General features: G+C 38.3%; 1 protein-coding gene across 1 annotated transcript; it reads left to right on the top strand.

Moving 5' to 3' along the window:
- Nucleotides 1-12,537: 12,537 nt before the first annotated feature.
- On the top strand, nt 12,538-25,390 carry LOC127640930 (uncharacterized). The gene is made up of 3 exons (XM_052123648.1): nt 12,538-13,387; nt 24,987-25,100; nt 25,232-25,390. The coding sequence occupies exons 1-3, from the start codon at nt 12,691-12,693 to the stop codon at nt 25,369-25,371; spliced, it is 951 nt and encodes a 316-aa protein (XP_051979608.1). The 5' UTR covers nt 12,538-12,690; the 3' UTR covers nt 25,372-25,390.
- Nucleotides 25,391-25,396: the final 6 nt, after the last annotated feature.

The following is a 25,396-nucleotide window of genomic DNA, read 5'->3' as shown; positions in this document are numbered from 1 at the left end:
TAAAGGGATAGTGTCACCCCTGTGTTGTTTTAACCCCATATGACTTTCTTTCTTTTTCTTAACACAAAGGGAGAAATTGTGAAAAATAATGGCAGTTTATGGTGACCACCTCTTCGATCTTCAAAAGGACACAAAAGTATAATTTAGAAGTCTAATATATTATGGTATACAACTCAAGTTCTGATGTAATACAATAAGGTTTGGTGAGAAACAAACTGAAGTCTAACGTATTATTAAGCAAAACTCTTGACCGACTGTTGATGGTCCTGTGCATGTTCATGAGTCTGCACGCAAGCTTTGGAGCTCCTTGCACAAAAGCAACGGTAGTTGCAAGGTGGGGCGTTTAAACGAAAACTAATTTTGTTTCACTTCAACAGGACCACCAGTGATATTAACAACAGAAAACACAACATAGCTGCACACAAACCAGAGAACAGAACTTATAAAACATGTCTGAAGAGTTTGTAGTCGAAAAATAGATGCATTTCTATGCCAAGCCTTTTTTGTTTGAACCGGAATCCTCAATCAAAAGGAGATATGGGGCTGATGGTAGCTACAGGCAGCAAATAACACACAATAAAATTTAACTTTTCTTTTGTCCTAAGTAGCTGTGATGGGACATTCTGTCGATCACTTGGTTTTTATATTTGGCGTCATGTCGGGTAACCCTGAATTGACAACGGTCCAAAATTATTCTGATAACATTATATGGAAGCCAGCATCTCACTTACCGGTTAAAGTTACTTGATTTTGACATGTTTTTTTAAGTTCTGCTCTCTGTGCATATTCATATTGCTCTCAGCTCTATTGTGTTTTCTGATGTTAATATCGCTGGTGGTCCTGTTGAAGCAAAACGCCAGCGCAACAGCATGAAAGAGTGCACTAAACAGAGCACATATGCTTTTAGTAATTTCAGTTACTTTTACTAAGGAAATAATTGCACATTTATTAAAATAGGTTACATCGTGACCCAACATGTATGGCTATGAGATCCAATTTGTCATACATTTGTGATTGTGTCACATTTGTGTTTATTGTATAAGGTTAACTGATACAATAATGCATTTTATTTAATTTTTTAGGGGGAACCAGTGTCAGGTTAGGGTTAAGTGTTAATCTCTGGTGCATTTTTGGGCTGCCGCCTGCTATTTTTCACACTCAAATTTAAAAGCTCACCATTCACACACACTGTGGACTAATTGCAAATTTCTTTCTCTTTTTCAGAGAACTCCAAAAATAAAAAAAGCTCCAATAATATTGTATATGTTTATAATCTTATGATAAACATAATTTTTTATTGTTTTTTTTCCTAACTTTGTAAACATTCTGGTTCTGTTCACTCGAATTCACTTTGAAAAGTCTCTTTTTATTCCATTTGGCAGAAAATATTAGAAAAAATGTTTTTTTTCTCTATCACATTCCATCACATTCAATATACAGATCTGAAATGTAGGTGGATGAAGATGCCGTGGGCGGATGTTGAGTGTGTGTGAATTCAGCCAAAAATAAGTGCCAAGCAGTCTCTTTATAATGCTTCCCTTTATACTCAGAGTGAAGTAGAAAAGAAACCTGTGGCTAAAATGATATCCTTGTTTATTCTGTATATTCAGTATAGTCACTACCAAACCAAGCAAATCCATTCAAATTCCACTTGGCTCAAAAAACTGAATGGGGATGATGCCTCTGCAGTAAATATGAAACTCTTTGGACATTTTTAGGTCAGAATAATCCTTTTTAAAGCACAGCCACTTGAATCAGGACTGTTTAAAGGTCAGGGGGAATGTTTACCCAAGACTTCAGTTTATCATTAATTACAAAGCTAGTCTTTTATCTATTGTTCAGAAGAGATCTCTTTGAATATAAATAACTTTTTATGTATTTTGAGAGCTTTATATAGAATTTATATATAAAGTTTTTAACGAAAGTATTATTTAATAAATGTTCTGGCTCAATAATGGGATCAATTTTCTTGTCAATCTGAAGTAAATAAACCCTGCCCCTACATGTGCTTGCACAATCAAAGGAAATGCAATGCGATCTATCAATAGAGATTGCTAAGACATGTGACCAAATGGGCGGCAACGTCATCAGAACGCAAAGGATTATGGGTATGTTTGGCTCGTTTACATGGGCTGGCATCGCATAGCAGGCTGTTCTGGCATGAAAATAATAAAAAATTAGCGTGAAAAACAGAATATAATCCTACAAAATGCAGCGGTCTAAAGAAAACATTGTCGGACCATACCACCTAAAACTAAATCCTAATGCAAAGACGAGGTATGACGAGAAAATAAAGGGAATCAAAGGACTGGATCCTTACAAGCATAGTGACTGGTCAGGGGACATCAACCTGTTGCCCAACTTCCAGCACCCATATATATACCCACAGACATGTGCATGTATGCACTAACACTTAATATCATGTAGTCGTGTATATATATATATATATATATATATAAACACGACTACATGATATTAAGTGTTAGTGCATACATGCACATGTCTGTGACTTATCACCCACAACCTACCTCATACATTTCCAGTTATCTTTTCTATGGTCTATTTATAATGTAAATGTATTCATCTAAATGTATTTACATGTTACATATGTAAAGAAACTGAAATTAAGTTGGCTGTTACTACTATTTAAGTTATGTAATTGTGTTTGCAACCAAATAACACTGATTTTGCACAATTCTTCCTTAATACAGACAAAGGAGGCAGAATTTCATTCAGTCTTTGTGTATTTTACTTACAGAGATGGCTAAAAATCATTACATGTGAGAAGTGACATTACAAAATCTTTTGAAAAAAAAAAAAACATATTTACATATTAGATGTGAGCATGGTGTATAATTCTAACACGACGGCTTCACAACAATACTTGGACACATATTGGTCAAAGCACAGCACTCCCAAACCAAAATTATATCCAGCTAAGTCTTATCCTCCACCTCTCAAGGCACCCCAAATCCCAGACGTATTGTGTCATTTAATATGTTAAACTTAGAGCGCATACACCCGATCACTCGCTCCACGTGGATCCTGACATGAGCTAACTTCCTGGTCTGTGGCCCCTGGTGAAGGCAGGTATTTTCAGTGTAGCACCCACAAGGGCAACACTTTCTTTAATATCAGTGCCCGGCGATGGGGGTGGATTCACGGGACCTTCCATCTCAGTTGCAGGTGTAGTGCTGTCTGACAGTAACAATAAAAATAAATTGTGTCATATCACAACCTTTAATCCAAAGTAATCCAGATTAGATACACACAGGGGGCAACATATATTGTATTATTTTACTATTTACCTGGGTATAAAGGTGCTGCATTATCCAACTCAGCCTCAGGACCAGTGTGGTCAGTGCCTGGCGATGGGGGTTGATTCATGTGAGCTTCCAACTCAGCCTCAGGACCAGTGTGGTCAGTGCCTGGCGATGGGGGTTGATTCATGTGAGCTTCCAACTCAGCCTCAGGACCAGTGTAGTCAGTGCCTGGCGATGCTGTTGTTGTGACCTCATCGCTCTTCTCCTAAACCGCTTGAACCGGTCTGTGTTCGTAGCTTTGACCTCAGTATGGCCGAGGTACAGAGAAGGGGCCCAGTCAGGATCACACTCCAACATTTCATAGGCAGGTTTGCCTGCAAACAGTCACCAAATAAATTGCTATGTAGCCTAGATGTACAACATTTTCTAGCCATTTCATGCTAGTTAACAGTTAACATTGGCCTTGTAATGTATTGTGTTGCCGCTAGAGCGCGCTGTTACGTTGGCTGGGCCAGTGCCTTGTGTGTAAACACCAGCAACGAGGAAGTTCCGTGTTCTTCAGTAAAACAGTTATTGTGCAGTCACACTGGTTGTGTTTATTGTCTCCAGTATCTTACATGGTGTCAGAAGTGGAGCATGGCTACCCCACAGTTTGAACACCCGAAGATTGACTGGGAGGCTGCGGATTTATATCAGGAATTTGACCGTTTTCGGAGCCACGTTACGTTTGTTTTTGATGGACCACTATCAGAACTAACTGCAAAGCAGCAAGCCGGCTGGCTGGGTACATGGATAGGCGGACAAGGCAGAGAAATTTACAAAACGCTCACCTGGGCTGAAGGTGAGAAAGAGGATCCGAGAAAGTGCTAGAAAAGTTTGAGAAGTACATCAGACCAAGGAAGAACAAGAGGATAGCTACGCCATCGTTTCAAGCAGAGGAAACAAGGCGTAAGTGAGAGCTTCGACCATTTCGTTAAAGATTTACGACTACTGTTAATGGATTGTGCATATCCCGACCCTGACGACATGTTGGTTGACGCGATTATCGCGGCGTGCGTGAAAAACGAGTGCAAGAGAGACTGTTAGACAAAGGAGAGGAATTAACGCTAGCCAAAGCCATTGAAATCCCTCAGCAATATGAGATGTCTCAGAAACAATTGAAAATAGTCAGAGATGATGTTACATGCTCTCAGGTGTCCACTGTAGCAGAAAGTTTTCAACCTAAATTTTCTGGCCAAAGCAGAAAAACTTCGCTATCCAGATCGCAAGTTCACTCAGTCAAAGCCCTCAGCTTTCTGTACTAGCTGCGGTAAACATCCCGATCACAAATGGAACGAGGGAAAGTGCCCAGCCAAGGGCTCAACGTGCTCTTACTGTCACAGACCCAACCACTGGATGGCGGTGTGTCGTAAACGTGCTGTCCACACACTGAATGTAGAGGCTGGAGGAGACTGATGATGAAATACTGAACATTAGCCTAACAGACGTTGTGCTTCCAGCAGCTGCATTAACCGTGGACAAATGGACAGTGCATTTGATAATACTTTCACAGAGAGTCCAGTTCAAGATAGATACTGGTGCCAAGTGTAACACTTTGACTCTTGATAGCTACCAGCAACTCGGGCACACTGGTGAATTGAAGCATTCTAACAAGCTGTTGCGCTCCTACTCTAATCATAAGCTCAAACCAGTCGCTGCCTTAGATTTATCAGTGTACTACAAACAGTGTGCCATCGATGCAGAGTTTGAAATTGTGGATATTGCACAGGAAAGTGTGCTCAGCGGAGCCACGGCTGAAGCTTTAGGTTTGATAACAAGGCTGAACTCCATACAAAATGCTGCTGAACCTGAGGCTGACTCGCCTGTGGAGGGCATTCTCGAACAAGACATTGTTCCTCAAGGCCTTTGTGACTTTCCTGAGCTAATACGCACCACAGGGACTCTGCCAGGGAAGTACACAATCAAAATAGAGACCAATGCTAAAGGTGTTGTCCACCCTGTACGCAGACAGCCAGCTGCACTCAAGGAACAGATTGTCCAGAAACTGCATGAAATGGAGGAAAATGCCTATATAAAAAAAGTCGAGCAGCCCACTGAGTGGGTCAGTTCAATGGTGGCGGTCTCTCGGGGAGACAAGTTAAGAATTTACATAGACCCCAGCGACTTAAATAAGGTAATCAAAAGAGAACATTACCCCATGCGCACTGTTGAAGAAGTCGTGTCATCTATGCCTGGAGCACGAATATTCTCAGTCCTTGATGCCAAGTCAGGATTCCTCCAGATTGAGTTAGATGAAGAATCATCATTCCTTACAACCTTCAACACACCCATTGGTAGGTTTAGGTGGTTGAGGCTACCGTTTGGAATAAAATGTGCCCCCAAAATCTATCAGCGGATCATGGATGGCATGCTAGAGGGCATTATGGGAGCAGTGGCCATTATGGATGACATCCTGATTGCGGCCCCCACTGTGCAGATGCACGATGAAATCCTACACAAAGTCATCGAGAGAGCAACAAGCTACAACTTAAAGCTTAACTTCAATAAGTGTCACATTCGGCAGAGCAAAGTCCCATATATTGGCCATTTACTGACTGCAGATGGTCTGAAGCCTGACCCAGCCAAGGTCCAAGCAGTAAGGTGCATGCCGGAACCTGTTGACAAGGAAGGGGTTCGCCGTTTTTTGGGGTTTGTGACTTATTTGTCAAAATTCATACCGAATCTCAGTGAGGAAGATGCACCACTGCGTCAGCTCCTGAAAAGCAATGTTGAGTTTGCGTGGCAACCGGCTCAGAAAAGAGCCTTTGCAAGGCTCAAAGAACTCTGTTCACATCCCCTGTACTGAAGTACTTTGACCCATCAGAGCCAGTTGAAATTTTCTGTGATGCAAGCAGCAGTGGATTAGGTGCTGTGCTTTTGCAGGACAATCACCCTGTTGCGTTCTCCTCCAGGTCTCTGACCGATGCTGAGACCCGCTATGCACAGATAGAAAAGGAGATGCTTTCTATCGTCCATGCATGCACTAAATTTCATCACTATATCTTTGGAAAGTCAGTCACTGTGTATAATGACCACAAACCACTGGAGGACATTTTTAAGAAATCACTTCTTTCAACCCCCATGCGATACAGAGGATGCTCTAGCATCCAATGGTATGATTTGACTGTCAGGTACAGGAAAGGAAAGGATATGGAGCTGCCTGATACACTATCCAGGGCATAACTGTCACACAAGACTCCAGAATTGGAACATTTGGAATGTGTATCCATGCTGAACTATGTGGCTGTAAGTGAAGAGAAGTGCAGCTGAGCTACAGGAATGCACAAAAAAGAACTGAGCTCCTTACAGCACATCATCCAGCAAGGTTGGCGGAGCACAGGAGAGATGCCCCAACTACTGTTCAGCCATATTGGGACTCAAAAGTCAACTGACCATATGTGATAGAGTAGTGTACAAAGGGCTGCGTATAGTCATACCACCCACTATGAGACAGCACATGTTAAAACTCATACACCAGTCTCATTTAGGGATTGTAAAAGCAAGCAGAGAGCACGTGAAGTGCTCTACTGGCCAGGCATGAGTGCAGAGATAGAGGAGGTAGTGAAGAATTGCAGCAAATGTGCCGAGTTCCAAAACAAACTACCAAAACTGCCTCTAAAACCAACTGAAACCCCAGAACTGCCATTTGAGCTAGTGGCCTCGGATATCTTTGAATTTGATGGCAAGCACTTTATTCTTCTCGTGGATTACTTTTCAAAATACATTGAAGTGGATAAGCTTAAAGATCAGCTGAGCCGTACTGCCATTGAAATACTGAAATCACAGTTCAGTCAGTCATGGGATTCCTACTATCCTACGAACAGACAATGGGCCCCAGTATGCATCAGAGGAGTTCAGAGACTTTTGTGAGAGCTATGGCATATCACATCTTACATCATCACCTCACACACCTCACTCAAATGGAGAGGCAGAGCGTGCAGTACAAACAGTGAAAAGACTTTGGAACAAAGCTCCAGACAGACATTTGGCATTGCTGGACTACAGAACAACCCCGCTGGAGGCAGTTGAGTTGTCCCCAGCGCAGCTGCTCATGGGCAGAAGACCCAGAAACAAACTCCCTGCAGCTCAACAACTGCTTGTCCCAAAGGCTTACAACTCTTTGAAAGTCAGGCACCTGCTCAATAGGTCCAAAGCTTCCCAGAAGTACTACTACGACAAAGGCAGGACGATGCACTCTCAGCCCTGCGCTGGTGCCAGGTGAAGAAGTCAGAATGCAGCCCTACCCCGGCCACTCCAAGTGGTCTCCAGCTGTTGTCATCAAGCAACATAGCCGCACACCCAGGTCTTACATCAGTAAACTCTGGTGGCATGGAGTTCACTGGAACTGTCAGCACCTTCGCAAAAGCACTGCAAGAGCGAATCAGTCCCGTCACCTTATGCAAGATGAGCCTTGGGAGGAGTTTCCTGATGTCCGTCCAGAACAAGAGGAACTGATTCCTCCCCTAGTTTGGAATACAGCATCACCTGCCAAGGAACCCCTGAATGTGGGTCAACCACAGCCTACTCTGCCCTACACCACTAAGATTGGCAGTGGTTAAGCCCCCTGAAAGACTGAATTTGTAGTTGCTACCTGTCAGGAGTCAGATGAGTCCAGTAGTGAAACAATCCAGTAGGCCTACTGTTTGTTGCTTGCTTTCAATAGTTGGTAATGATCTCAAGTTGCTCCTGAATAGTTAAAGAAATATGTCAAGTGTGGTGCCTCTGTATAATGTCATTAATAAGTTTGAAGGTACCTTGAGGATTGCTTATTTTTGCCCTTAAATTTGCTTAAGAAACCTTCAGTTGTATTAGTTTACTATATATTGTATCACCACAAATAAGCAGAAGGAGGGGAGATGTAATGTATTATGTTGCCGCTAGAGCGCGCTGTTACGTTGGCTGGGCCACTGCCTTGTGTGTAAACACCAGCAACGAGGAAGTTCCGTGTTCTTCAGTAAAACAGTTATTGTGCAGTCACACTGGTTGTGTTTATTGTCTCCAATATCTTACAGGCCTAACGTCAAATCTAATGGTCTGGGTAAATCAAACAAAACACGCTGGTTATTTGCCCACAACATAACATTTACAGAGAGTAATTGTAACTTACCTTTGTGAAAATGCTTTGAACACACCATCATGTGTGGTGGAGTGTTATCGAAGGTAATCTTGGGCCTCCTTACTGCTGCTATCCATGCCATTCGTCGCCTTTTTGTCACCTCTGAAACGTGGCTTGTACTATTATTTTTCCATGCTGGAAAACGATAAAAGGATTTTCCGTTCTTAAGCTTTATGCCACTTCTATCGTGAGAACGAATATTGCAGTTTATAACACAGCAGGTAGACGGCATCTTGAACACTGCGTTCTTCCCTCCATGCAATCAAGTCTGGCGCCTACTGTTTGTGCCGCGGATTCCCAAAATGCTTCTTCTTCTTCTTCTTCTTCTTCTTCTGGTGTTTAATGGCGGATTGGCAGACCAACATAAATGGTGCATTCCCGCCACCTACTGATCTGGAGTGTGGAGTATACTTGGCTTTGGAAGAAACGAGAGGAGAGAGAGAAAAAAAAAATAAAATTAAATTCTATTTATTATTCCTGTTTTATTTAAATATCTAAATATTAATTCGTGAATTCTTGATTGTCTTGACCCATTTCCTAACAATACTCTTATTGAAATTGTATCAACTCCCATCCATTGTAGCTCTTGAATTAACTGTTGTCTCTCCCATTCGTATGCAGCACATTCTAAAAGAATATTCTGCACTGTTTCTAAATCCCCACACTTATCACAGTTTCCTGTATCATGCTTCCCTATTTTATAAAGACTATAATTCAATGCAGTGTGACCAATTCTTAACCTTGTAATAATGACATCTTTTTTCCTATTTCCATATCTTTTCCTCTCATTTCCAACCTGTTCTTGAATTTGATAAAGATGTCTTCCTTTAGAGTCACTATTCCATATCTTTTGCCATCTTTTATTAATTTCAATTGCTATTAATCTCTTGATTTCTGATTTACTTAGTGATACATTCATTTCTATTTGTGCATGATTTAATGCTTTCTTTGCCAACCGGTCTACCTCCTCATTACCATCCACACCCACATGTGCAGGCACCCAGAGAAAAAATACCAGTATCCCTAACTGCCTTGCTCTAAATAAACATTGCAAAACTTCAAATATTAAATCTTGCCGAGATTCAGATTTTCCACTCATAAGACTAGTAAGCGCAGCCATTGAATCCGTACATATCACGGTTCTAGCTGGTTGAACTTCTTCAATCCACTGTAGTGCTAATATGATAGCAATTAATTCAGTAGTAAATACCGATACATGATCCGATATTCTTTTTGTAATTTTTAAATTAAATGTAGGAATGAATACTGCAGCTGCAGTTCTTCCAGACTCTGGTTCCTTTGACCCATCTGTAAATACCTGTAATACTGAATAGTACTCTCGATTTACATACTGTTTAACTACTAATTCAGTTGATATGCTAATTGGTTTATTTATTTCTTTATGAATTTGTAAGTCAATTAATGGCATGGGATACATCCAAGGAGGAATTGCTGGTATTGGAACAGAGGGGGCTATTAAATAATCTTTCAATCCCAAGCTGTTTGCCTCCTTCCCTACTAACCAACCAAAGTTTGCTATTTCTTTGTATTCATACTCCCAACATTCCTTCAACAATATTTTTACTGGATGACTTTCCAGATGTCCACATACACCTGACCAGTATCTCATCCTCAATTGAAGTCTACGTTGTTCCAACGGTAATTCTCCCAATTCAACTTGTAGTGATACTACCGGAGAAGATTTAAATGCTCCACAACAAATTCGTAAGGCCTGATTTTGTATAACTTGTATTTTTTTAAGTAAAGTTTTCTTCGCAGAACTGTATACCATACTTCCATAGTCTATATTTGACCTGATCACTGCATAATAAATTATTTTCAGTGACTGGCAACTTGCCCCCCAATCAGCACCTGACAAGCATCTTAAAACATTTATTCCTTTTTTACACTTTTCTATCAATTTCTGAATATGGACTCCAAAATTTACTTTAGAATCCATCCACATACCTAGAAATCTCACTACTAACTTGTTCCAGCTGATGACCATACATTTTAATATTTAACTTAGGAATATTTTTCTTATTAGAAAAACAAATTACTTGTGTCTTTACCACAGAAAACCGAAAACCCCAACTATTCGCCCATTTCTCCACCTCCTTCACTGCTTTTTGCATTTTATTTTCTACAAACAGCATATTACGTCCCCTTTTCCACAATGCCCCGTCGTCTGCATACAATGATCTTCCTATTCCAGTTTCAATATTACTAAATATGTCACTAATCATTAAGTTAAAAAGAATAGGGCTGCTCACACTTCCCTGAGGAGTTCCATTCTCAATTGAGAGAATCCTAGAGTATTCAGATCCCACTCTAACTTGAATCGTTCTTCCAAACAAAAAACTTGAAATCCAGTTATACATTTTTCCCTCAATTCCCAAACTTTCTAATTTCATTAACAGCCCTTCTTTCCACAACATATCATAAGCCTTTTCAACATCGAAAAATACTCCCATCAACATTTCTGCCTCCAAATTCAGAATTGAGTCCATCGTATTTCTCCCTTTTCTAAATCCGCTTTGACATGCTGACAGAATGTTTTTACTCTCCATTTCATACGTCAACCTATTCATAACCATCCGTTCCATAAGTTTGCATAAATCAGATGTCATGCAATGGGTCTATAACTAACTGGCTGAGAATGGTCTTTTCCAGGTTTAGCAATTGGAACTATTACTCCATGTTTCCAATTCACAGGAATATTCCCTAAATACCAAATTTTATTAAAAAGTCTTAAAATTATATTCAATGATACATTTGACAATTGCGTAATCATCTCATAACATATTTCATCCTTTCCTGGTGAAGTATGTTTAACCCCTACAAGCGCTCTCTTTAACTCATATAAGGTAAATTTTGAGTCTAACCTACTTCCTGATGTAATCTTCTTTTCATATATATGCTCATTCTCTTTCACTTTCTGTTCCCTATACTTCTTCATATTATCTGTAATATTATCATTACTATGCACCTTAACAAATGCTTCCACTAACATCTCTGCTTTATCACTATCTTTTATCGCTATTTTCCCCTTTCCTACTAAAACTGGAATATTATTATTTCTCTGGATCCCTCCCATCTTTCTAATCATGTTCCAAACTTCATTTATTTCAATGTCTTCCCCTATTCTATTACAATATTCCCTCCAGAACATTCTTTTTGCTATTCTTATTTCTCTCCTTACCATAGCCTGAGCTCTCTTAAAAATAATATAATCAGTAAACAATATCGATTTTCTGGCTTTCTTCATTGCTTTATTTCTTTCCCTTACTGCCTTACTACATTTTTCGTTCCACCATGGGACTGCTTTTCTACTAATAGTTTTCTTTTTTCCTATTACTTCCTCTGCCGTATTTCTTAACGCTTTAGTTATTTCCATACTTAACTCTTCTATTTCTTCAATTTCTCCCATTTCATTCATTTTGTTATTACACAGTTCTTTAAAAAGCTCCCAATTAGCTGCCTTAAATTTCCATCTTGGCATTCTCTCCACCACAGTTTGTACAATATCCATACCAATTTGACACCATACTGGATAGTGATCACTTCCCAATGAACTTTGCTTGTTTACATTCCATTCACATTTTCTAGCTAGATTTTCTGAAACTAGCGTTATATCTAACGCTGAATTACGCCCATTACTCACATCTATTCTTGTTATATTTCCATTATTAATACATACTAACCGTCCCCAATCTAGCATTTCTTCCACTATCCTCCCATTATAATCTGTTTTAACACTCCCCCATAATGTATTATGTGCATTAAAATCTCCACACCATACTACCTTCTGATTAGGATTACCTCTTATTTTTTCCATCTCATTCTTACATAACCTTTCACATGGATTATAAAAATTTATTATTTTAATACTTTGATTCGCTTCCCATACCTCCATCTCCCAAAATGCTTTGCGTTCACCACTGGTAAAACGTCACGATGACATCACATTAGCAATCTCTATAATGTGTAAATAAACACGGCCAACACATATGTTTGGCCAATCACAGGACCTCCCCCTCCTTCAACCTCTCAACCTTCACGGCTAGTTTGTCTCGATAAACTCCGCCCATACATATACTTACGGCCAATCCGAGGAAACTCCCCGCTTCCACCTTCACTCTGAAATTTCGGCAAAAGTCCTTCGCAGAAAATAGTCTTTTTAAACATTTATTGTGGCCTTTTAAATCAAATTCATATTTATCGTATCCTAAAGAATTAAAACGGGCGTCTGGTAAAGGAATTGCCTTGGTAATGGCTTCAGAAAGCGAGCGTGTTGATCAATTCCAGCAAATTCTAAATCAAATCGGTGGAAAAAGCAACATTCATTTATGCAGCGCTGCGAGCGGACCTGATGGAAACACCGTCGTGTTACAGGACTTTATCGCCGATATGTTTCATGATGGTAGGTATGAGGAAATCAGTGGTTCTGTTGGCAACAGCAACGGCGAGATCAAAATTCAAACAGCTGCGAAACTCACAGACGCGAGCATTCCTGATCAACAACAGTGTGATCTATCAGAACAGAATTCCTCAATACCTGCCGATGGTGAAAAAACCGACCCACTCAAGAATAAAACCGTGATTTCAAGCAGAAACATCAGCGGGCAGCAGAGAGCTATTAAATGCTCCATGGTCGTGTTTATCTTCAGACATGATTATGTTTGTAATAAAGACAATTATTTGTGTTTGAGGGAGATCATGAAGGATGTAAGGGCTCGGATCAAGAGAAACGTGTTTCGTCCGGCTCTGCTGGGACTCATTCACACTGACTGCGATCGATCGGAAATCCGCGAGTCACTGGAGCTACTGGATGGATCGCTGCGATCAGTGTTTATTACTCACACCCAGCAAGCCATATGGACCGGCAGATACGTCACAGATTCCCCAAAAGTGCTGGAGGAGATCAAAAGGAATGCATGTAAAGCTGTGAATTCTGCGATGTCTGTAGGTTAGAGAAGCTCTGTCTATTACTGCGTTTTTAAATACTGACCTAAAACCTAGTGAGCTGCCTACCTAGACAGGCTTTTTGGGCAACACTGACACATTCCACTTTGATGTCCAAAAGTGATGTCTTTTAAGGCATCTCACTAGGTTTGTGGACACAGATTCAACATCAGATTTATTTTATGTTTGCTAGAGATTGCCAATGAGTGGTTTTACAGATTTTTTTAAACCGATACTTACACTTTTCTGCTTAAGGCTGATATATTTTTTCTAAGTTTAAATGCTCGGTCTTATCACAGCTTAATATTTAAAAACAAGTAAACCCATTCATGGGTTGATTTCACCGACATAAACACAGTGGCTCAATGGTACATTTAATGCCTTTACATTCACGTCTCTAGTGAATGTCGACAGGTGAGCATCGGGTGGCATATGCTGCAGACTGTGCCTCCTTAGGAGTTGCGGCCCTGTTTACACACTTCAGTTTTAAAGGTGCACTCAGTAATTTTTTCCTCATTACATTTTTTTACTCCTATAGTCATGAATTGTAATTTTGCAATTATATGTAGGAAATCACGACCACTCACATTAAAATGAAGACTCCATTCATATCAGTAACCTTATAAAAGCTGTTTTAATCTACATTGAGAGGGCCCTCACATTGGGGCTGCCATTTTAGAATCATGTGATACATTTTAAACTAGAGCCTGTACTCCGTCGATTCTGGCACATAACAACACAACAAGATGACATTTTAAGCTCCTTATGTAGCCGACTCTGTGTTGGTTTGAAATGGCCACCTCCAGTTTTCCCTTTGTTTTGCCTCCAGCTAACGCCGTGACTTAATTGTGACGTTGGCACTAAAAGGGTCTATACTACTCGCTTAATCTCAGTAACGTCCTGTTATTTGACACTTCACTTTTAATGATACTTAATTTGGTCACCATAAGTAGCAAGAGCTTTTAGGACATCCAATCATGCAAAAGTCCCGTCATTATATTAACATATACTCAGGGTTCCATTACAAATACTGATTACTCTGTAAAATTTAATAAGTAGCCTAACACGATACAGTTATCTCATTAAGAAAATAATGTAATCAGATTACTTTTTTACTTTTTGATTGCCTTAAGATCGCAGATTCCCCTTTCGGAAAGAGCTGTGCTTTACAGCTTGTGCTTCGGATACTACAGCAACAACATATCAGAACCAATATGACTGATAGCGTAACTACCAGAGTTCAGCCATATATGTATGAATATATATATATAAATACAGTTGATATAAAAAGTCTACACACCCCTGTTAAAATGCCAGGTTTTTGTGATGTAAAAAATAAGACGAAGATAAATTATGTCAGAACTTTTTCCACTTTTAATGTGACTTATAACGTTAAAAATTCAATTGAAAAACAAACTGAAATCTTCGTTGGGAAAAATTACAATTAAAAACCTTACAATAGCCTGGTTGCGTAAGTGTGCACACCCTCTTATAACTGGGGATGTGGCTGTGTTCAGAATTAACCAATCTTCTTCTTCTTCTTCTTCTTCTTCTTGTTTAATGGCGATTAACTCCTAAGGAGCATTATCGCCACCTACTGTACTGGATAGCAAATGAACCTTGGGTGATAAGTCTGAAGTTTAAAACTGTTTCCTCTTCCTTCCTACCAATGGACCATTGACTAAATATCTATATCATCCCACACACATCACCAGTATTTATAGTACCTGCAATAGAATCTTCATTGAGTTTCATCCGGCCACGTGTTCAGCTCCTCCGTCCACACTCAGCCCCCATGGCGGGTTCAACTTTACAGACATATTATATTCTAAAACCCAAACCTGAATCATATATAAACGCAATTAGTGCTCTATATATCTGTCTGTTCAATAAACCTTTTCCTAGAATATCCTCATTCTTCATTCTATCCTCTCTATTTTCCAAATGACTGAATAATACACCCCGAAAAATAGTATACTTACTACAAATAAATAAAACATGACATACATTTTCAGATACACCACACACATCACATAATCCATTCTCATGTAACCCCATAATTGCCAGTGTTGAGTTTAACCCTGTATGTCCCAGTCTTAACCTAGACAGCAATACCTCTTCTTTCCTATTTCCTCCCTGACAGTTTATCCTCCCTACTGTCTGTGTGATAATATAACACCATCTCCCTTTGCTACTACTATCCCATCTAATTTGCCACTTATTCATTAACTTTCTCTTTAAAATCGATTTTGCCTCCTTTTTCCCCATAGGTACTCTAACATCCACCTCCCTCTTGTCTAGTGCTTTTTTTGCTAGTTTATCAGCAACTTCATTACCAGATACCCCAACATGTGCTGGTACCCAACAAAAATACACCACTACTCCAACCTCTTTCAGTCTGTATAATGATACATATACTTCCATTAATAAATCTTCTCTGTCTGATCTTGCATGTACTATACTACTTAAAACTGAAGAAGAATCTGAACATATTACTACTTTATTTGGTCTGACTTGTTCAACCCACTGTAGTCCTATTATTATAGCTGTTAACTCTGCAGTGTACACGGACATCTCATCAGTCAACCTCAAACTAATATGTTTTTTAAAATGTGGAATATATACTCCTAATCCAACCTATTGACTGATAGGTTCCTTTGAATCATCTGTAAATATTTGTAACACTGAATAAAATGTGTTATTTAAAAAAGCATTAATCTCATTTCCAATGTACTCCTCTTTGGACTTGTTTAGTAAACTCAAATCTACAAGCGGTTCAGGGACTTTCCATGGTGGAGTATCAGTAAGTGGTATATTGGGACAGAAGATCCTATTGTCCATGCAACATTCCTTGGCCCATACTCTGCTCTTCCATCCAAAACTGTGTCCTCCATCATATGAGTATTCCCAGCACTCCTCCAATACTTTGCGAGTAAGGTGATTATTTGCTGATTGTTGAAGATTTACCCAGTATGTAATTGGCAGTTTTTCCTTCTAATATCTAGAGGCATCTCTCCCATTTCTACTCCAATTGCATCCACAGGGGATGTTTTAACTGCTCCACAACATATTCTTAATGCTTTGGATTGAATTATATCTAATTTCTTCAGTAAAGACTTGGATGCCGAACCATACACAATACATCCATAATCAAAGCAAGAACGAATCAATGCTTGATACATGCACAACAATGCACTACTGCTAGCTCCCCAGTTGTGACTAGCAACCGTACGCATGCAATTTAAGATTTTTTTACACTTTGACTCAATTTTACTGATATGACAATTCCATGTTAATTTTCCATCAAACCATAATCCAAGATATTTAAAAACAGGTACTCTTTCCAATGTTTGATCATACAACTTCAGATCTAAATGTTCATTCCTCCTGTTCTTTGTGAATAGCATATATTGTGTTTTTGAGACTGAAAACTTTAGACCCCAATCCAATGACCATTCTTCCACTTTTTAATTGACTCCTGTATACCTTTAACCACATTTTTAATATTACGGCCTCTCTTCCATAATGCTCCGTCATCTGCATAAAGAGCCAATCCTATTCCTGGTCTATTAACTTTATCAAAAACATCATTGATCATTAAATTAAACAATAATGGGCTAATTGCACTACCCTGTGGAGTTCCATTTAGAATGTTATAAGGAGCTGATAATTCTTCCCCAATTTTCACCTGAAAAGTGCGTTCAAATAGGAAATCTAAAACCCAATTATAAAATTTGCCACCTATTCCAATTTTATTCAGTTTAATTAGCAAACCTTCCCTCCACAAAGTGTCATAAGCCTTTTCTATGTCAAAGAAGACTGCAATCATGTACTCTTTCATTACAAATGCTTTTTAACTTCATTTTCAAACAATACTAAAGCATCTGCCGTAGACCTACTTTTCCTAAAACCACTTTGAAATATTGATAACAATTCTCTTTTCTCTAAAATGTAATTCATTCGCCTCACAATCATTTTTTCCATTAATTTACATAATGTAGAGGTAAGAGCAATGGGTCTATAATTACTAGATTTTGTTATATCTTTCCCAGGCTTAGCTAGAGGGAGCACAATTGCCGTTTTCCATTGTTTAGGAAGGATACCCTCATTCCATATATAATTATATAAATTTAGTAATATTTCTAATGCTTTTGGTGATAATTTCTTTAAAATTCTATAACTTATCATATCTTTTCCTGGTGTGGTACTCTTTGAGTTATTAATTGCTGTTTTTAATTCAAAATAACTAAACTCATCATCCAAAATATGATTAAAATCTTGTTTTTTCTTGCAAACATCTCCATAGATATTCTTAATTTGCTGATGTCTTGTTAAAAATGTATCATCTAAATTTTCAATGCTATGAGCTTTAGCAAATGTTTGAGCCAACATAGTAGCCTTATCTTTATCTGTGATAGCTACCTTCCCATTTTCCTCCATTACAGGTATTTTTTTAAAGCTGTTAATTCCATTCATCTTTTTAATCATACGCCAGACTGCATTTATTTTGGTTTCCCTCCCTATTGTATCGCAAAAGTTTTGCCATGCTGTCCTTTTTGTACTTTTAATAATCTTTTTAACATAAGCCCTTTTTCTTTGATAATCTATGACTGCTTCTGGAGTGAGTGTTCTTTTAAAAACTGAAATGCTTTATTCCTCTCTCTGATTGCTGCCGAGCACTCCTCTGACCACCATGGCACATTCTTTCTTGTATTTATACCACTTGATTTTGGGATAGACTGAGAGGCTGCAAAATAAATGCCACTCACTACTTTATTATATCTGTCATCAACACTACCCACTACTGACAGATTTTTGAATTGTTCTTCACTTAACATTTGAAGTTTTCCCCAATCTGCTTTCTTATATATCCATCTTACACCATATTTACATTTTTGTAGTTGAATCTTATTTTGAATTTCACATGTCACTGGAAAATGATCACTTCCTATATTATCCTTAGATACTGACCATATACATTTACCAGCTAATGATGCTGAAACTATTGTGATATCCAGACATGACATTCTACCACTTGCTATGTCTATTCTTGTTGGATTGCCATCATTTAAACATACTAACGAGTTATCTTCCATGAACTCTTCTATTATTTCTCCATTTTTATCTGTACTCCTGCTACCCCAAATACAATTGTAAGCATTAAAATCACCACATATAATCATTTTGTTTGCCTTTTCTCCCATGACACTTTTCAGGATATCTATTGTTAATTCTGCACATGGATTATAGAAATTTAACACTCTGATTATCCCCTGTGTACCCATTAATTCTATACATATGCTCTCTGCATTACCTTCATTATTTATTTGTCTATATATCACATTTTCTTTTATGAGTGTTGCACATCCTCCACCTCTACCATTAATCCTGTCCTTCCTTATTACCTCATAGCCGTTCATCCTAAAATCTAATGACTTGCATAACCATGTTTCTTGTATACAAATGATATTAGGAGATTTACTCACATCTTCAATATACTTTTTAAACTCCTGTCCATTAGCGATTAAGCTTCTGGCATTCCAATGAAGCAACAGGAAAGACATGATAATGTTATACATCATTACATTGAGATGCATCATAATTTGTTGTTATACCACCTTCTGTTCTCCCTTCTTTAGACTGTAGAATCTTGTGAACTTGTTCTGCTGATATACCGATGCAGTTCAAGAACTTGTTTGCACAATCTACCACAATTTTTATTTTATCAGATCTTCTTTCTACCTGCCCAGTGCCATTCACCACTGCACAGATAAATGCCACAAAATCAGTTTTGCTCATGTTAATGTTGTCATTTGAGTCATTCTTTAACAAGTTCAGCTGTTCCATTGACTTGTCAATCTGAGAGGTTTGTTCCGGTCCAATATGTATTCTTGTATCATCTACATGTTTCACTCTACGAGCTGCTTCTGCATATGTTACATTCTGTGTGGATTTTACCTTTTGTATTTCACGAGCCTCTTGCTGTACTGGACAACCTGCATATGCAGCACTGTGTTCGCCCCCACAGTTGCAGCACTTGATCTCAGCTCCTTCCTGACACTTCCCGTATTCATGCTCCCCTCCACATTTTGCACAACGCATTTTCCCTTTGCAAACAGCAGCAGTATGACCTATGCGCTGACACTTATAACAACGCAAAGGAGGGGGTACATACTCCCGTACCACATAACTGATGAAACCTAGTTTCACCTTGACTGGTAGATTGCTGTCTTCAAAGTGTAACAGCACAGAAAGACTATCACACTTTTCATTATCTTTCCATGTCGTCAATCTTCTAGCCAAAGCAACTTTGCCTCCAATCAATTTTCCTTTTACTTCTTCCATAGTTACATTTTAGGGTACTGCAGAAATAACGGCACGTTTCTTCACATCTATTCCAGCACAACTTATTTTACCACCAGCTAGTGTTTTCAGTTTTAGAATCTTTGCTTTCTGATTTTCATCCTTACACTTAATCAAGACTCTTCCATTGCTCAGACATGTTGCCCCTTTCACTGATCCCACTTCTTTTTCTATCGCTTTTGATAGTTTAACAGGATGCATGTATTGCTCTGCTTGTTTGACAAATGTGACCATAACTTTTATTTCCTTTTCCTCACTGTTTCTCATCATCCTTTGCCCTGAATCCCTGGTTTTACTTGTACATAGTTTCTCATATTCAGACTCATCACCGATGTTAATTCCTTTTTTTATTTTATTATATCGCACTTCTTGGAACTCCATATCTTGATTACCATCATCCGAAGAATCGTCCATTATGTCCACCTACTTCAACTCAAGAACCGTCCCTAATTTGTCCATTTAGAATCTATTAATTTGTCCTGACGTTCCTTCGCCGCTGCTTCAACGCTCTCTGCTGCAACACGCGTGTACCGTCGTTAGCACCAACTGTCACCGCTTGCAATATCGGCTATTGTTAGAAGCTCTGCTATTGGCCAATGGGTTGTTTGTAACTCCCGATCATTAACCATTCACATTCAAACTCATGTTAAATAGAAGTCATTACACACCTGCCATCATTTTAAGTGACTGATTAATCACAAATAATGTTCAGCTGTTCTAGTAGGATTTTCTTAGTTGCATCTCAGAGCAAAAGTCATGGTCCGCAGAGAGCTTCCAAAGCATCAGAGGGATCTCATTGTTGAAAGATATCAGTTAGGAGAAGGGTACAAAAGAATGTCCAAAGCATTAGATATACCATGGAACACAGTGAAGACAGTCATCATCAAGTGGAGAAAATATGGCACAACAGAGATATTACCAAGAACTGCACGTCCCTCCAAAATTGACGAAAAGACGAGAAGAAAAGTGGTCAGTGAGGCTTCCAAGAGGCCTACAGCAACATTAAAGGAACTGCAGGAATTTTTGGTAAGTACTGGCTGTGTGCTACATGTGACAACAATCTCTCATATTCTTCATATAAATGGGCTATTCGTTTAAGGGCATTATGGAACCAGGTTATTGTGAGTTTTTTATTTTTCCCCCTCAAAGATTTCAGTTTGTTTTTCAATTGAATTGTTTACGTTATAGGTCATATTAAAGGTGGAAAATGTTCTGACATGATTTATCTTTGTCTCATTCTTTTACATCACAAGAACCTGGCATTTTAACAGGGCTGTGTAGACTTTTTATATCCACTGTATGTATATCTGGTCTCCGTGAATACAAACGGAGACAATGGTAACTTTAGCTGCATTAGCCGTGGAATCAGCATAGAAGCACATTCGGAAAGGCGATTTGCAAACATTTACAAAATATAAAGTTAGGGTTAGGGATGTATCGCACATCTTCAGGATATAAAGCTGGAACACGAACAGTTGGTACTGATCCATGCTTGAGAATCACATTTTTAGAAAATTCTGCTTTATATTGACACTCATTCACAAAGCAGTCCGGTGTAAAATGATTTGCACAAACATACACAAATTTTTTTTTTTGTATGTTTTGTTGCACATATCCTTCAAAAGCAAACCTTGTCCCCTGCGTCTTCAGTGGCTCTGATGCCGGGAGTACATGAAGACTCTTGTGTTCACTTTTACAGCCAACAACAGAACACTTACGACGCTTACAAAGCTGAGACGTTATTCTTCTCACTGTATCTGCTCCAGTGCAGAAAAAATGGCAGACTGTGTGTAGATCACTCAGGGGAGGATCTATGATAATAGGGTGCAGTCTGTCACCAGTCGTGGGTAAGGCCTGCTCTAGAGTGACATCACTTTAGAGCAGAAATGAAAACCGTTCATTTTGACACACTGTTTTTGATTAAAGCGGAGTGGATGGACTTAACATTGTAGGGTGGTTGTGTACACACTCTGCTGACTCGCATGAATGTACATACACCATGTAAAAGTGAATTTTGCATAATAGGTCCCCTTTAATAGTTTTAAAATTTTACATTTGCCAGTATTTCTCCTCACCCATACTTTTGAACTGTTCTTAACAATACATTTATAATAAGTAAAGCAAGCAGCAGTCTTTATAGTTTTATGTCCGGAGTATCTTTTTATGTTGTTATAAATTAAAAGATGTAATCCTGCTAGTAATCCCAATTTTTACCTAATGTAACCGTAATCTGTTACAGTTACATAAAAAGTCAGTTACAAGTATTCTGTTACTCCCCATGCCTGCACATACTTTGTTTTTGTAAGTAATCATCCACTTTTTGGAAAACACTATCATCTCTCTGTGATAAGACAGCATTTTGACTAGCTAAGTAGACGGAGGAATGTGTGGGGAAAAAGTCAAAATTAACTGTTGGCAAATTTAAAATATAAAAAACAATTTGCTATATTTGCTGCAGATGTGCAGCTCATAGTAAAAACACTGTAAAACACACAGCATTCGAAGTTTTAACTGCTCAATGGAGATAAAAATAATCCAAGTAATACCCAGTGTTGGGTGTAGTCTAATAACTCTGTAACTAGTTACTGCAATCAAATTACTTTTAAAGTCAAAGTAGTGCTACTCATTACATTTTAAAGTCTTTCAATCAGATTACAATTACTTTGAATTAGGCTAATTCCGGTTAAGGACACTTTTTGGGTTACACATTCCTAATATAGTATTTTTTATTTTTTGTGTGTGTGTAATTTAAAACAAGAATTATGTTCATCTGTTTGCATTTCTATTGTTGGGTTTGGGTATTACAGCTCTGAAATATTATTTGCATCTTGAAAATGTCAGAGTTTGAGGTAATTTCTAAAGTTATTATTACTACTATAATATAATTGCTCTGCCTAAAAACAAATGCCAGAAATCAAGTGAACATGCTTCTACTCTTTAAGGACAGATTATTATTGTCCAAGTCCATCATCTTTTGAGACTGTCTTCATGTTATTTCTAATGACAGTTATTACCTTGATTAGAGAACAGCTTTGCGTAAAATGAACCTCATTATCTAGCGATACATAATGTCAAGGAAAGATTAGAATTGTTTTTGATGGACTACCCACACCTGGAGTCGTGAGTTCGAATCAAAGGCATGCTGAGTGACTCCAGCCAGGTCTCCTAAGCAACCAAATTGGCCTTGTTGCTAGGGAGGCTAGAGTCACATGGGGTAACCTCCTCTTGGTCGCTATAATGTGGTTCTCTCTCTCGGTAGGGCGCGTCGTGTGTTGTGCGTGGATGCCGTGGAGAATAGTGTGATGCCTCCACAAGTGCTATGTCTCCGCTGTAATGCGCTCAACAAGCCATGCATTATAAAATGCACGGATTGAGGCGAGTCACTAAGCCACCACAAGGACTTAAAAGCGCATTTAGAATTGGGCATTCTAAATTGGGGAGAAAAAAAAAAGAATTGTTTTTGATTTATCAAACTTGGCATGTTCATGAATAATGTATGTGACAAACAAATTTTTTTTCCAAGCAACCAACGTCATGGTTTACGCAAAATCCACAACAGTCGCTGTGCCAAGCTACTTTGCACTAAACGAATTAAGACATAGATGCCGTACTGTTGTTTACTCTAGTTTTTTGCCTTTTGATGGTCTTTCTGTCTTACATCAGAACTTTTTCGCTTCTTCGGCAGTACAGCTACTGGATCTCCTGTTGTCTCCGCAGCTAAAGCACGATTGCATGTATGTTCCATTGTGTTCTTTTTGCTCTTTGCATCACCAAACAACACCGTGTGCTACATAAGCATATGCGGCAGCCAATTGGTGCCAAGTTTCTTTTCTATGACGTTTAGTGGAACACCACGTGATTTTGTGATTTCATCATGACTAAACCCATTGAAAGGGGTGACTTGCTCATAATGAAACACTTTTTATAGAAAATTATTATGAGTACAGTCTTCGTCTCATGTGAGTGTACACCATTTGGATTCACACTTCACAAAAACACAATTGATTTGTTAATTTGTAAAACTTTTTAAATTGGATCCAAACTACTGAATGAACCTTTATGAAAAACTGAATGGAAATGCTTTATATTTGCAAAAACTCAATATTTGTTTGTTTACGCCCTAGGCACAGGTGGATTTTCCAGAGTTTTGCAATCAATTCAAGTCAGAATGTTCACAAAGGTGATGGAAATGGTTTATTTGCTAAATGATAACAAGTTTTGAGTAGAGCTGTCAAAGTTAGTGCATGATCATTTACAATTATCATAATCCACGCCCATGAAAACTTCAGATAAGGAAGACAATGTGGAACATTAATAAAAACATTTTTATGAAAGAAATAAAATGTTGATTTGGTAATCACAATAGCATCTCAAAGAAAGTGAGGACTTTCTGTCATCGCATTGTTTTGCTGTCATTGGAGGCTCTTTTGTAAATCAAATAGTTCAAGAATGTAAAAAAATAAATAAAATGGTTTGACGAGTGTAAAAGAATTTCAGTTCACACTGTGAGTTCAGCACCATTAACAAGTAATTACTGATTATTTCATTAAAAAGTAATCCCATTACTAAAGTAATTGGTTAACAATTTAAGAGGTAATAATTGATTTGCTTTGGATTACTTTTGGGTATGGCTGCACAATTAATCATATCGCAATCGCGATGTCAGCCTGTGCGATTATATGATGGCAAAATCCTGCAATTTTATTAAATAAATAAGTGCATGTGTGGACGTGACAGCCCATTTTCTACACGGTTAATAAAAAGATGACCAGTCTATAATGATGACTCGCGAAATGAGAGGAGCTCTGCAGCTCAAGTGTCTGATAGAAACACAGGTCACAGCATGGCGATATATCTTTATTTCATCCTTAAGCTTCAAATAATATGGGAGCGTGCTATGTAAATGAGCACAAACTCCAAAACTGTCATATTATTAATGTATTAATCTAATGCTATTATGTTTTTATTGTTGTAGTCTAATTTAATTATTTTAGTTAACATTGTGCAAAAAGGCATAAATAAAATAATTATTTTGCATATTGGTTATCGGACTGGTAAATGTAAAAAAAAAAAAATCAACATTGGTCAATCTCTAGTTCTTGCATGCATGTTTGTTCAGTTGGATATTGGTCACAATTCTGGGCTGAATCCTAATCACATGATTAAGGAATTATCATGCATGGAGGCCTCAAGGCAAATGAAAAGAAGCTTTTAATGTTCTCAATGGCTCTTTGTTGCAGATAGTAGTGCTGGAAGTAAAAACAGTTCATTTTGGCCCTTGAAATGTTTGCCAGGAATACTTCTGAAGGAACAAAGAGGACATGCCGACCTCACATCTGGCAGTTGGCAACAAGGTGTGTTAAGCTAGTATTCTATCATGATTTACTTGTTACTTTTGTTTCTATTCTGTAAAAACGAGAGAAAATGAGAGAAAAGAACCATAAATGTAGTGGATTGTGCACTATTTCTTTTTTTTTTTTTTAAGTCTTTAGTGGTCATTCAAGAGCTTTCTGTGAGGAACAGACCATAATTGAAATCTACACCTCTACAAATCTACTTTATTCTTTAATGGTGCTTTTTGTCATTTTGGGGTTTGATGGCTTCAGTCCACATTCATTTTCATGATATGGAAATCACATGGGTTTGTAAC

Source organism: Xyrauchen texanus, chromosome 50 (assembly GCF_025860055.1).
Source record: "Xyrauchen texanus isolate HMW12.3.18 chromosome 50, RBS_HiC_50CHRs, whole genome shotgun sequence".
Classification (NCBI taxonomy): Eukaryota; Metazoa; Chordata; class Actinopteri; order Cypriniformes; family Catostomidae; genus Xyrauchen; species Xyrauchen texanus.
Note: the sequence above shows the minus strand (reverse complement) of the source record. Positions and strands in the feature narration are given on the sequence as shown.

Coding starts and splice junctions, on each gene's coding strand:
- LOC127640930 (XM_052123648.1), top strand. CDS start 12,691: ATGGCTTCAGAAAGCGAGCGTGTTGATCAATTCCAGCAAATTCTAAAT. Junction 13,388..24,986: donor GAATTCTGCGATGTCTGTAG/GTTAGAGAAGCT, acceptor TCTTTGTTGCAG/ATAGTAGTGCTGGAAGTAAA. Junction 25,101..25,231: donor ATCTGGCAGTTGGCAACAAG/GTGTGTTAAGCT, acceptor TTTTTTTTTAAG/TCTTTAGTGGTCATTCAAGA.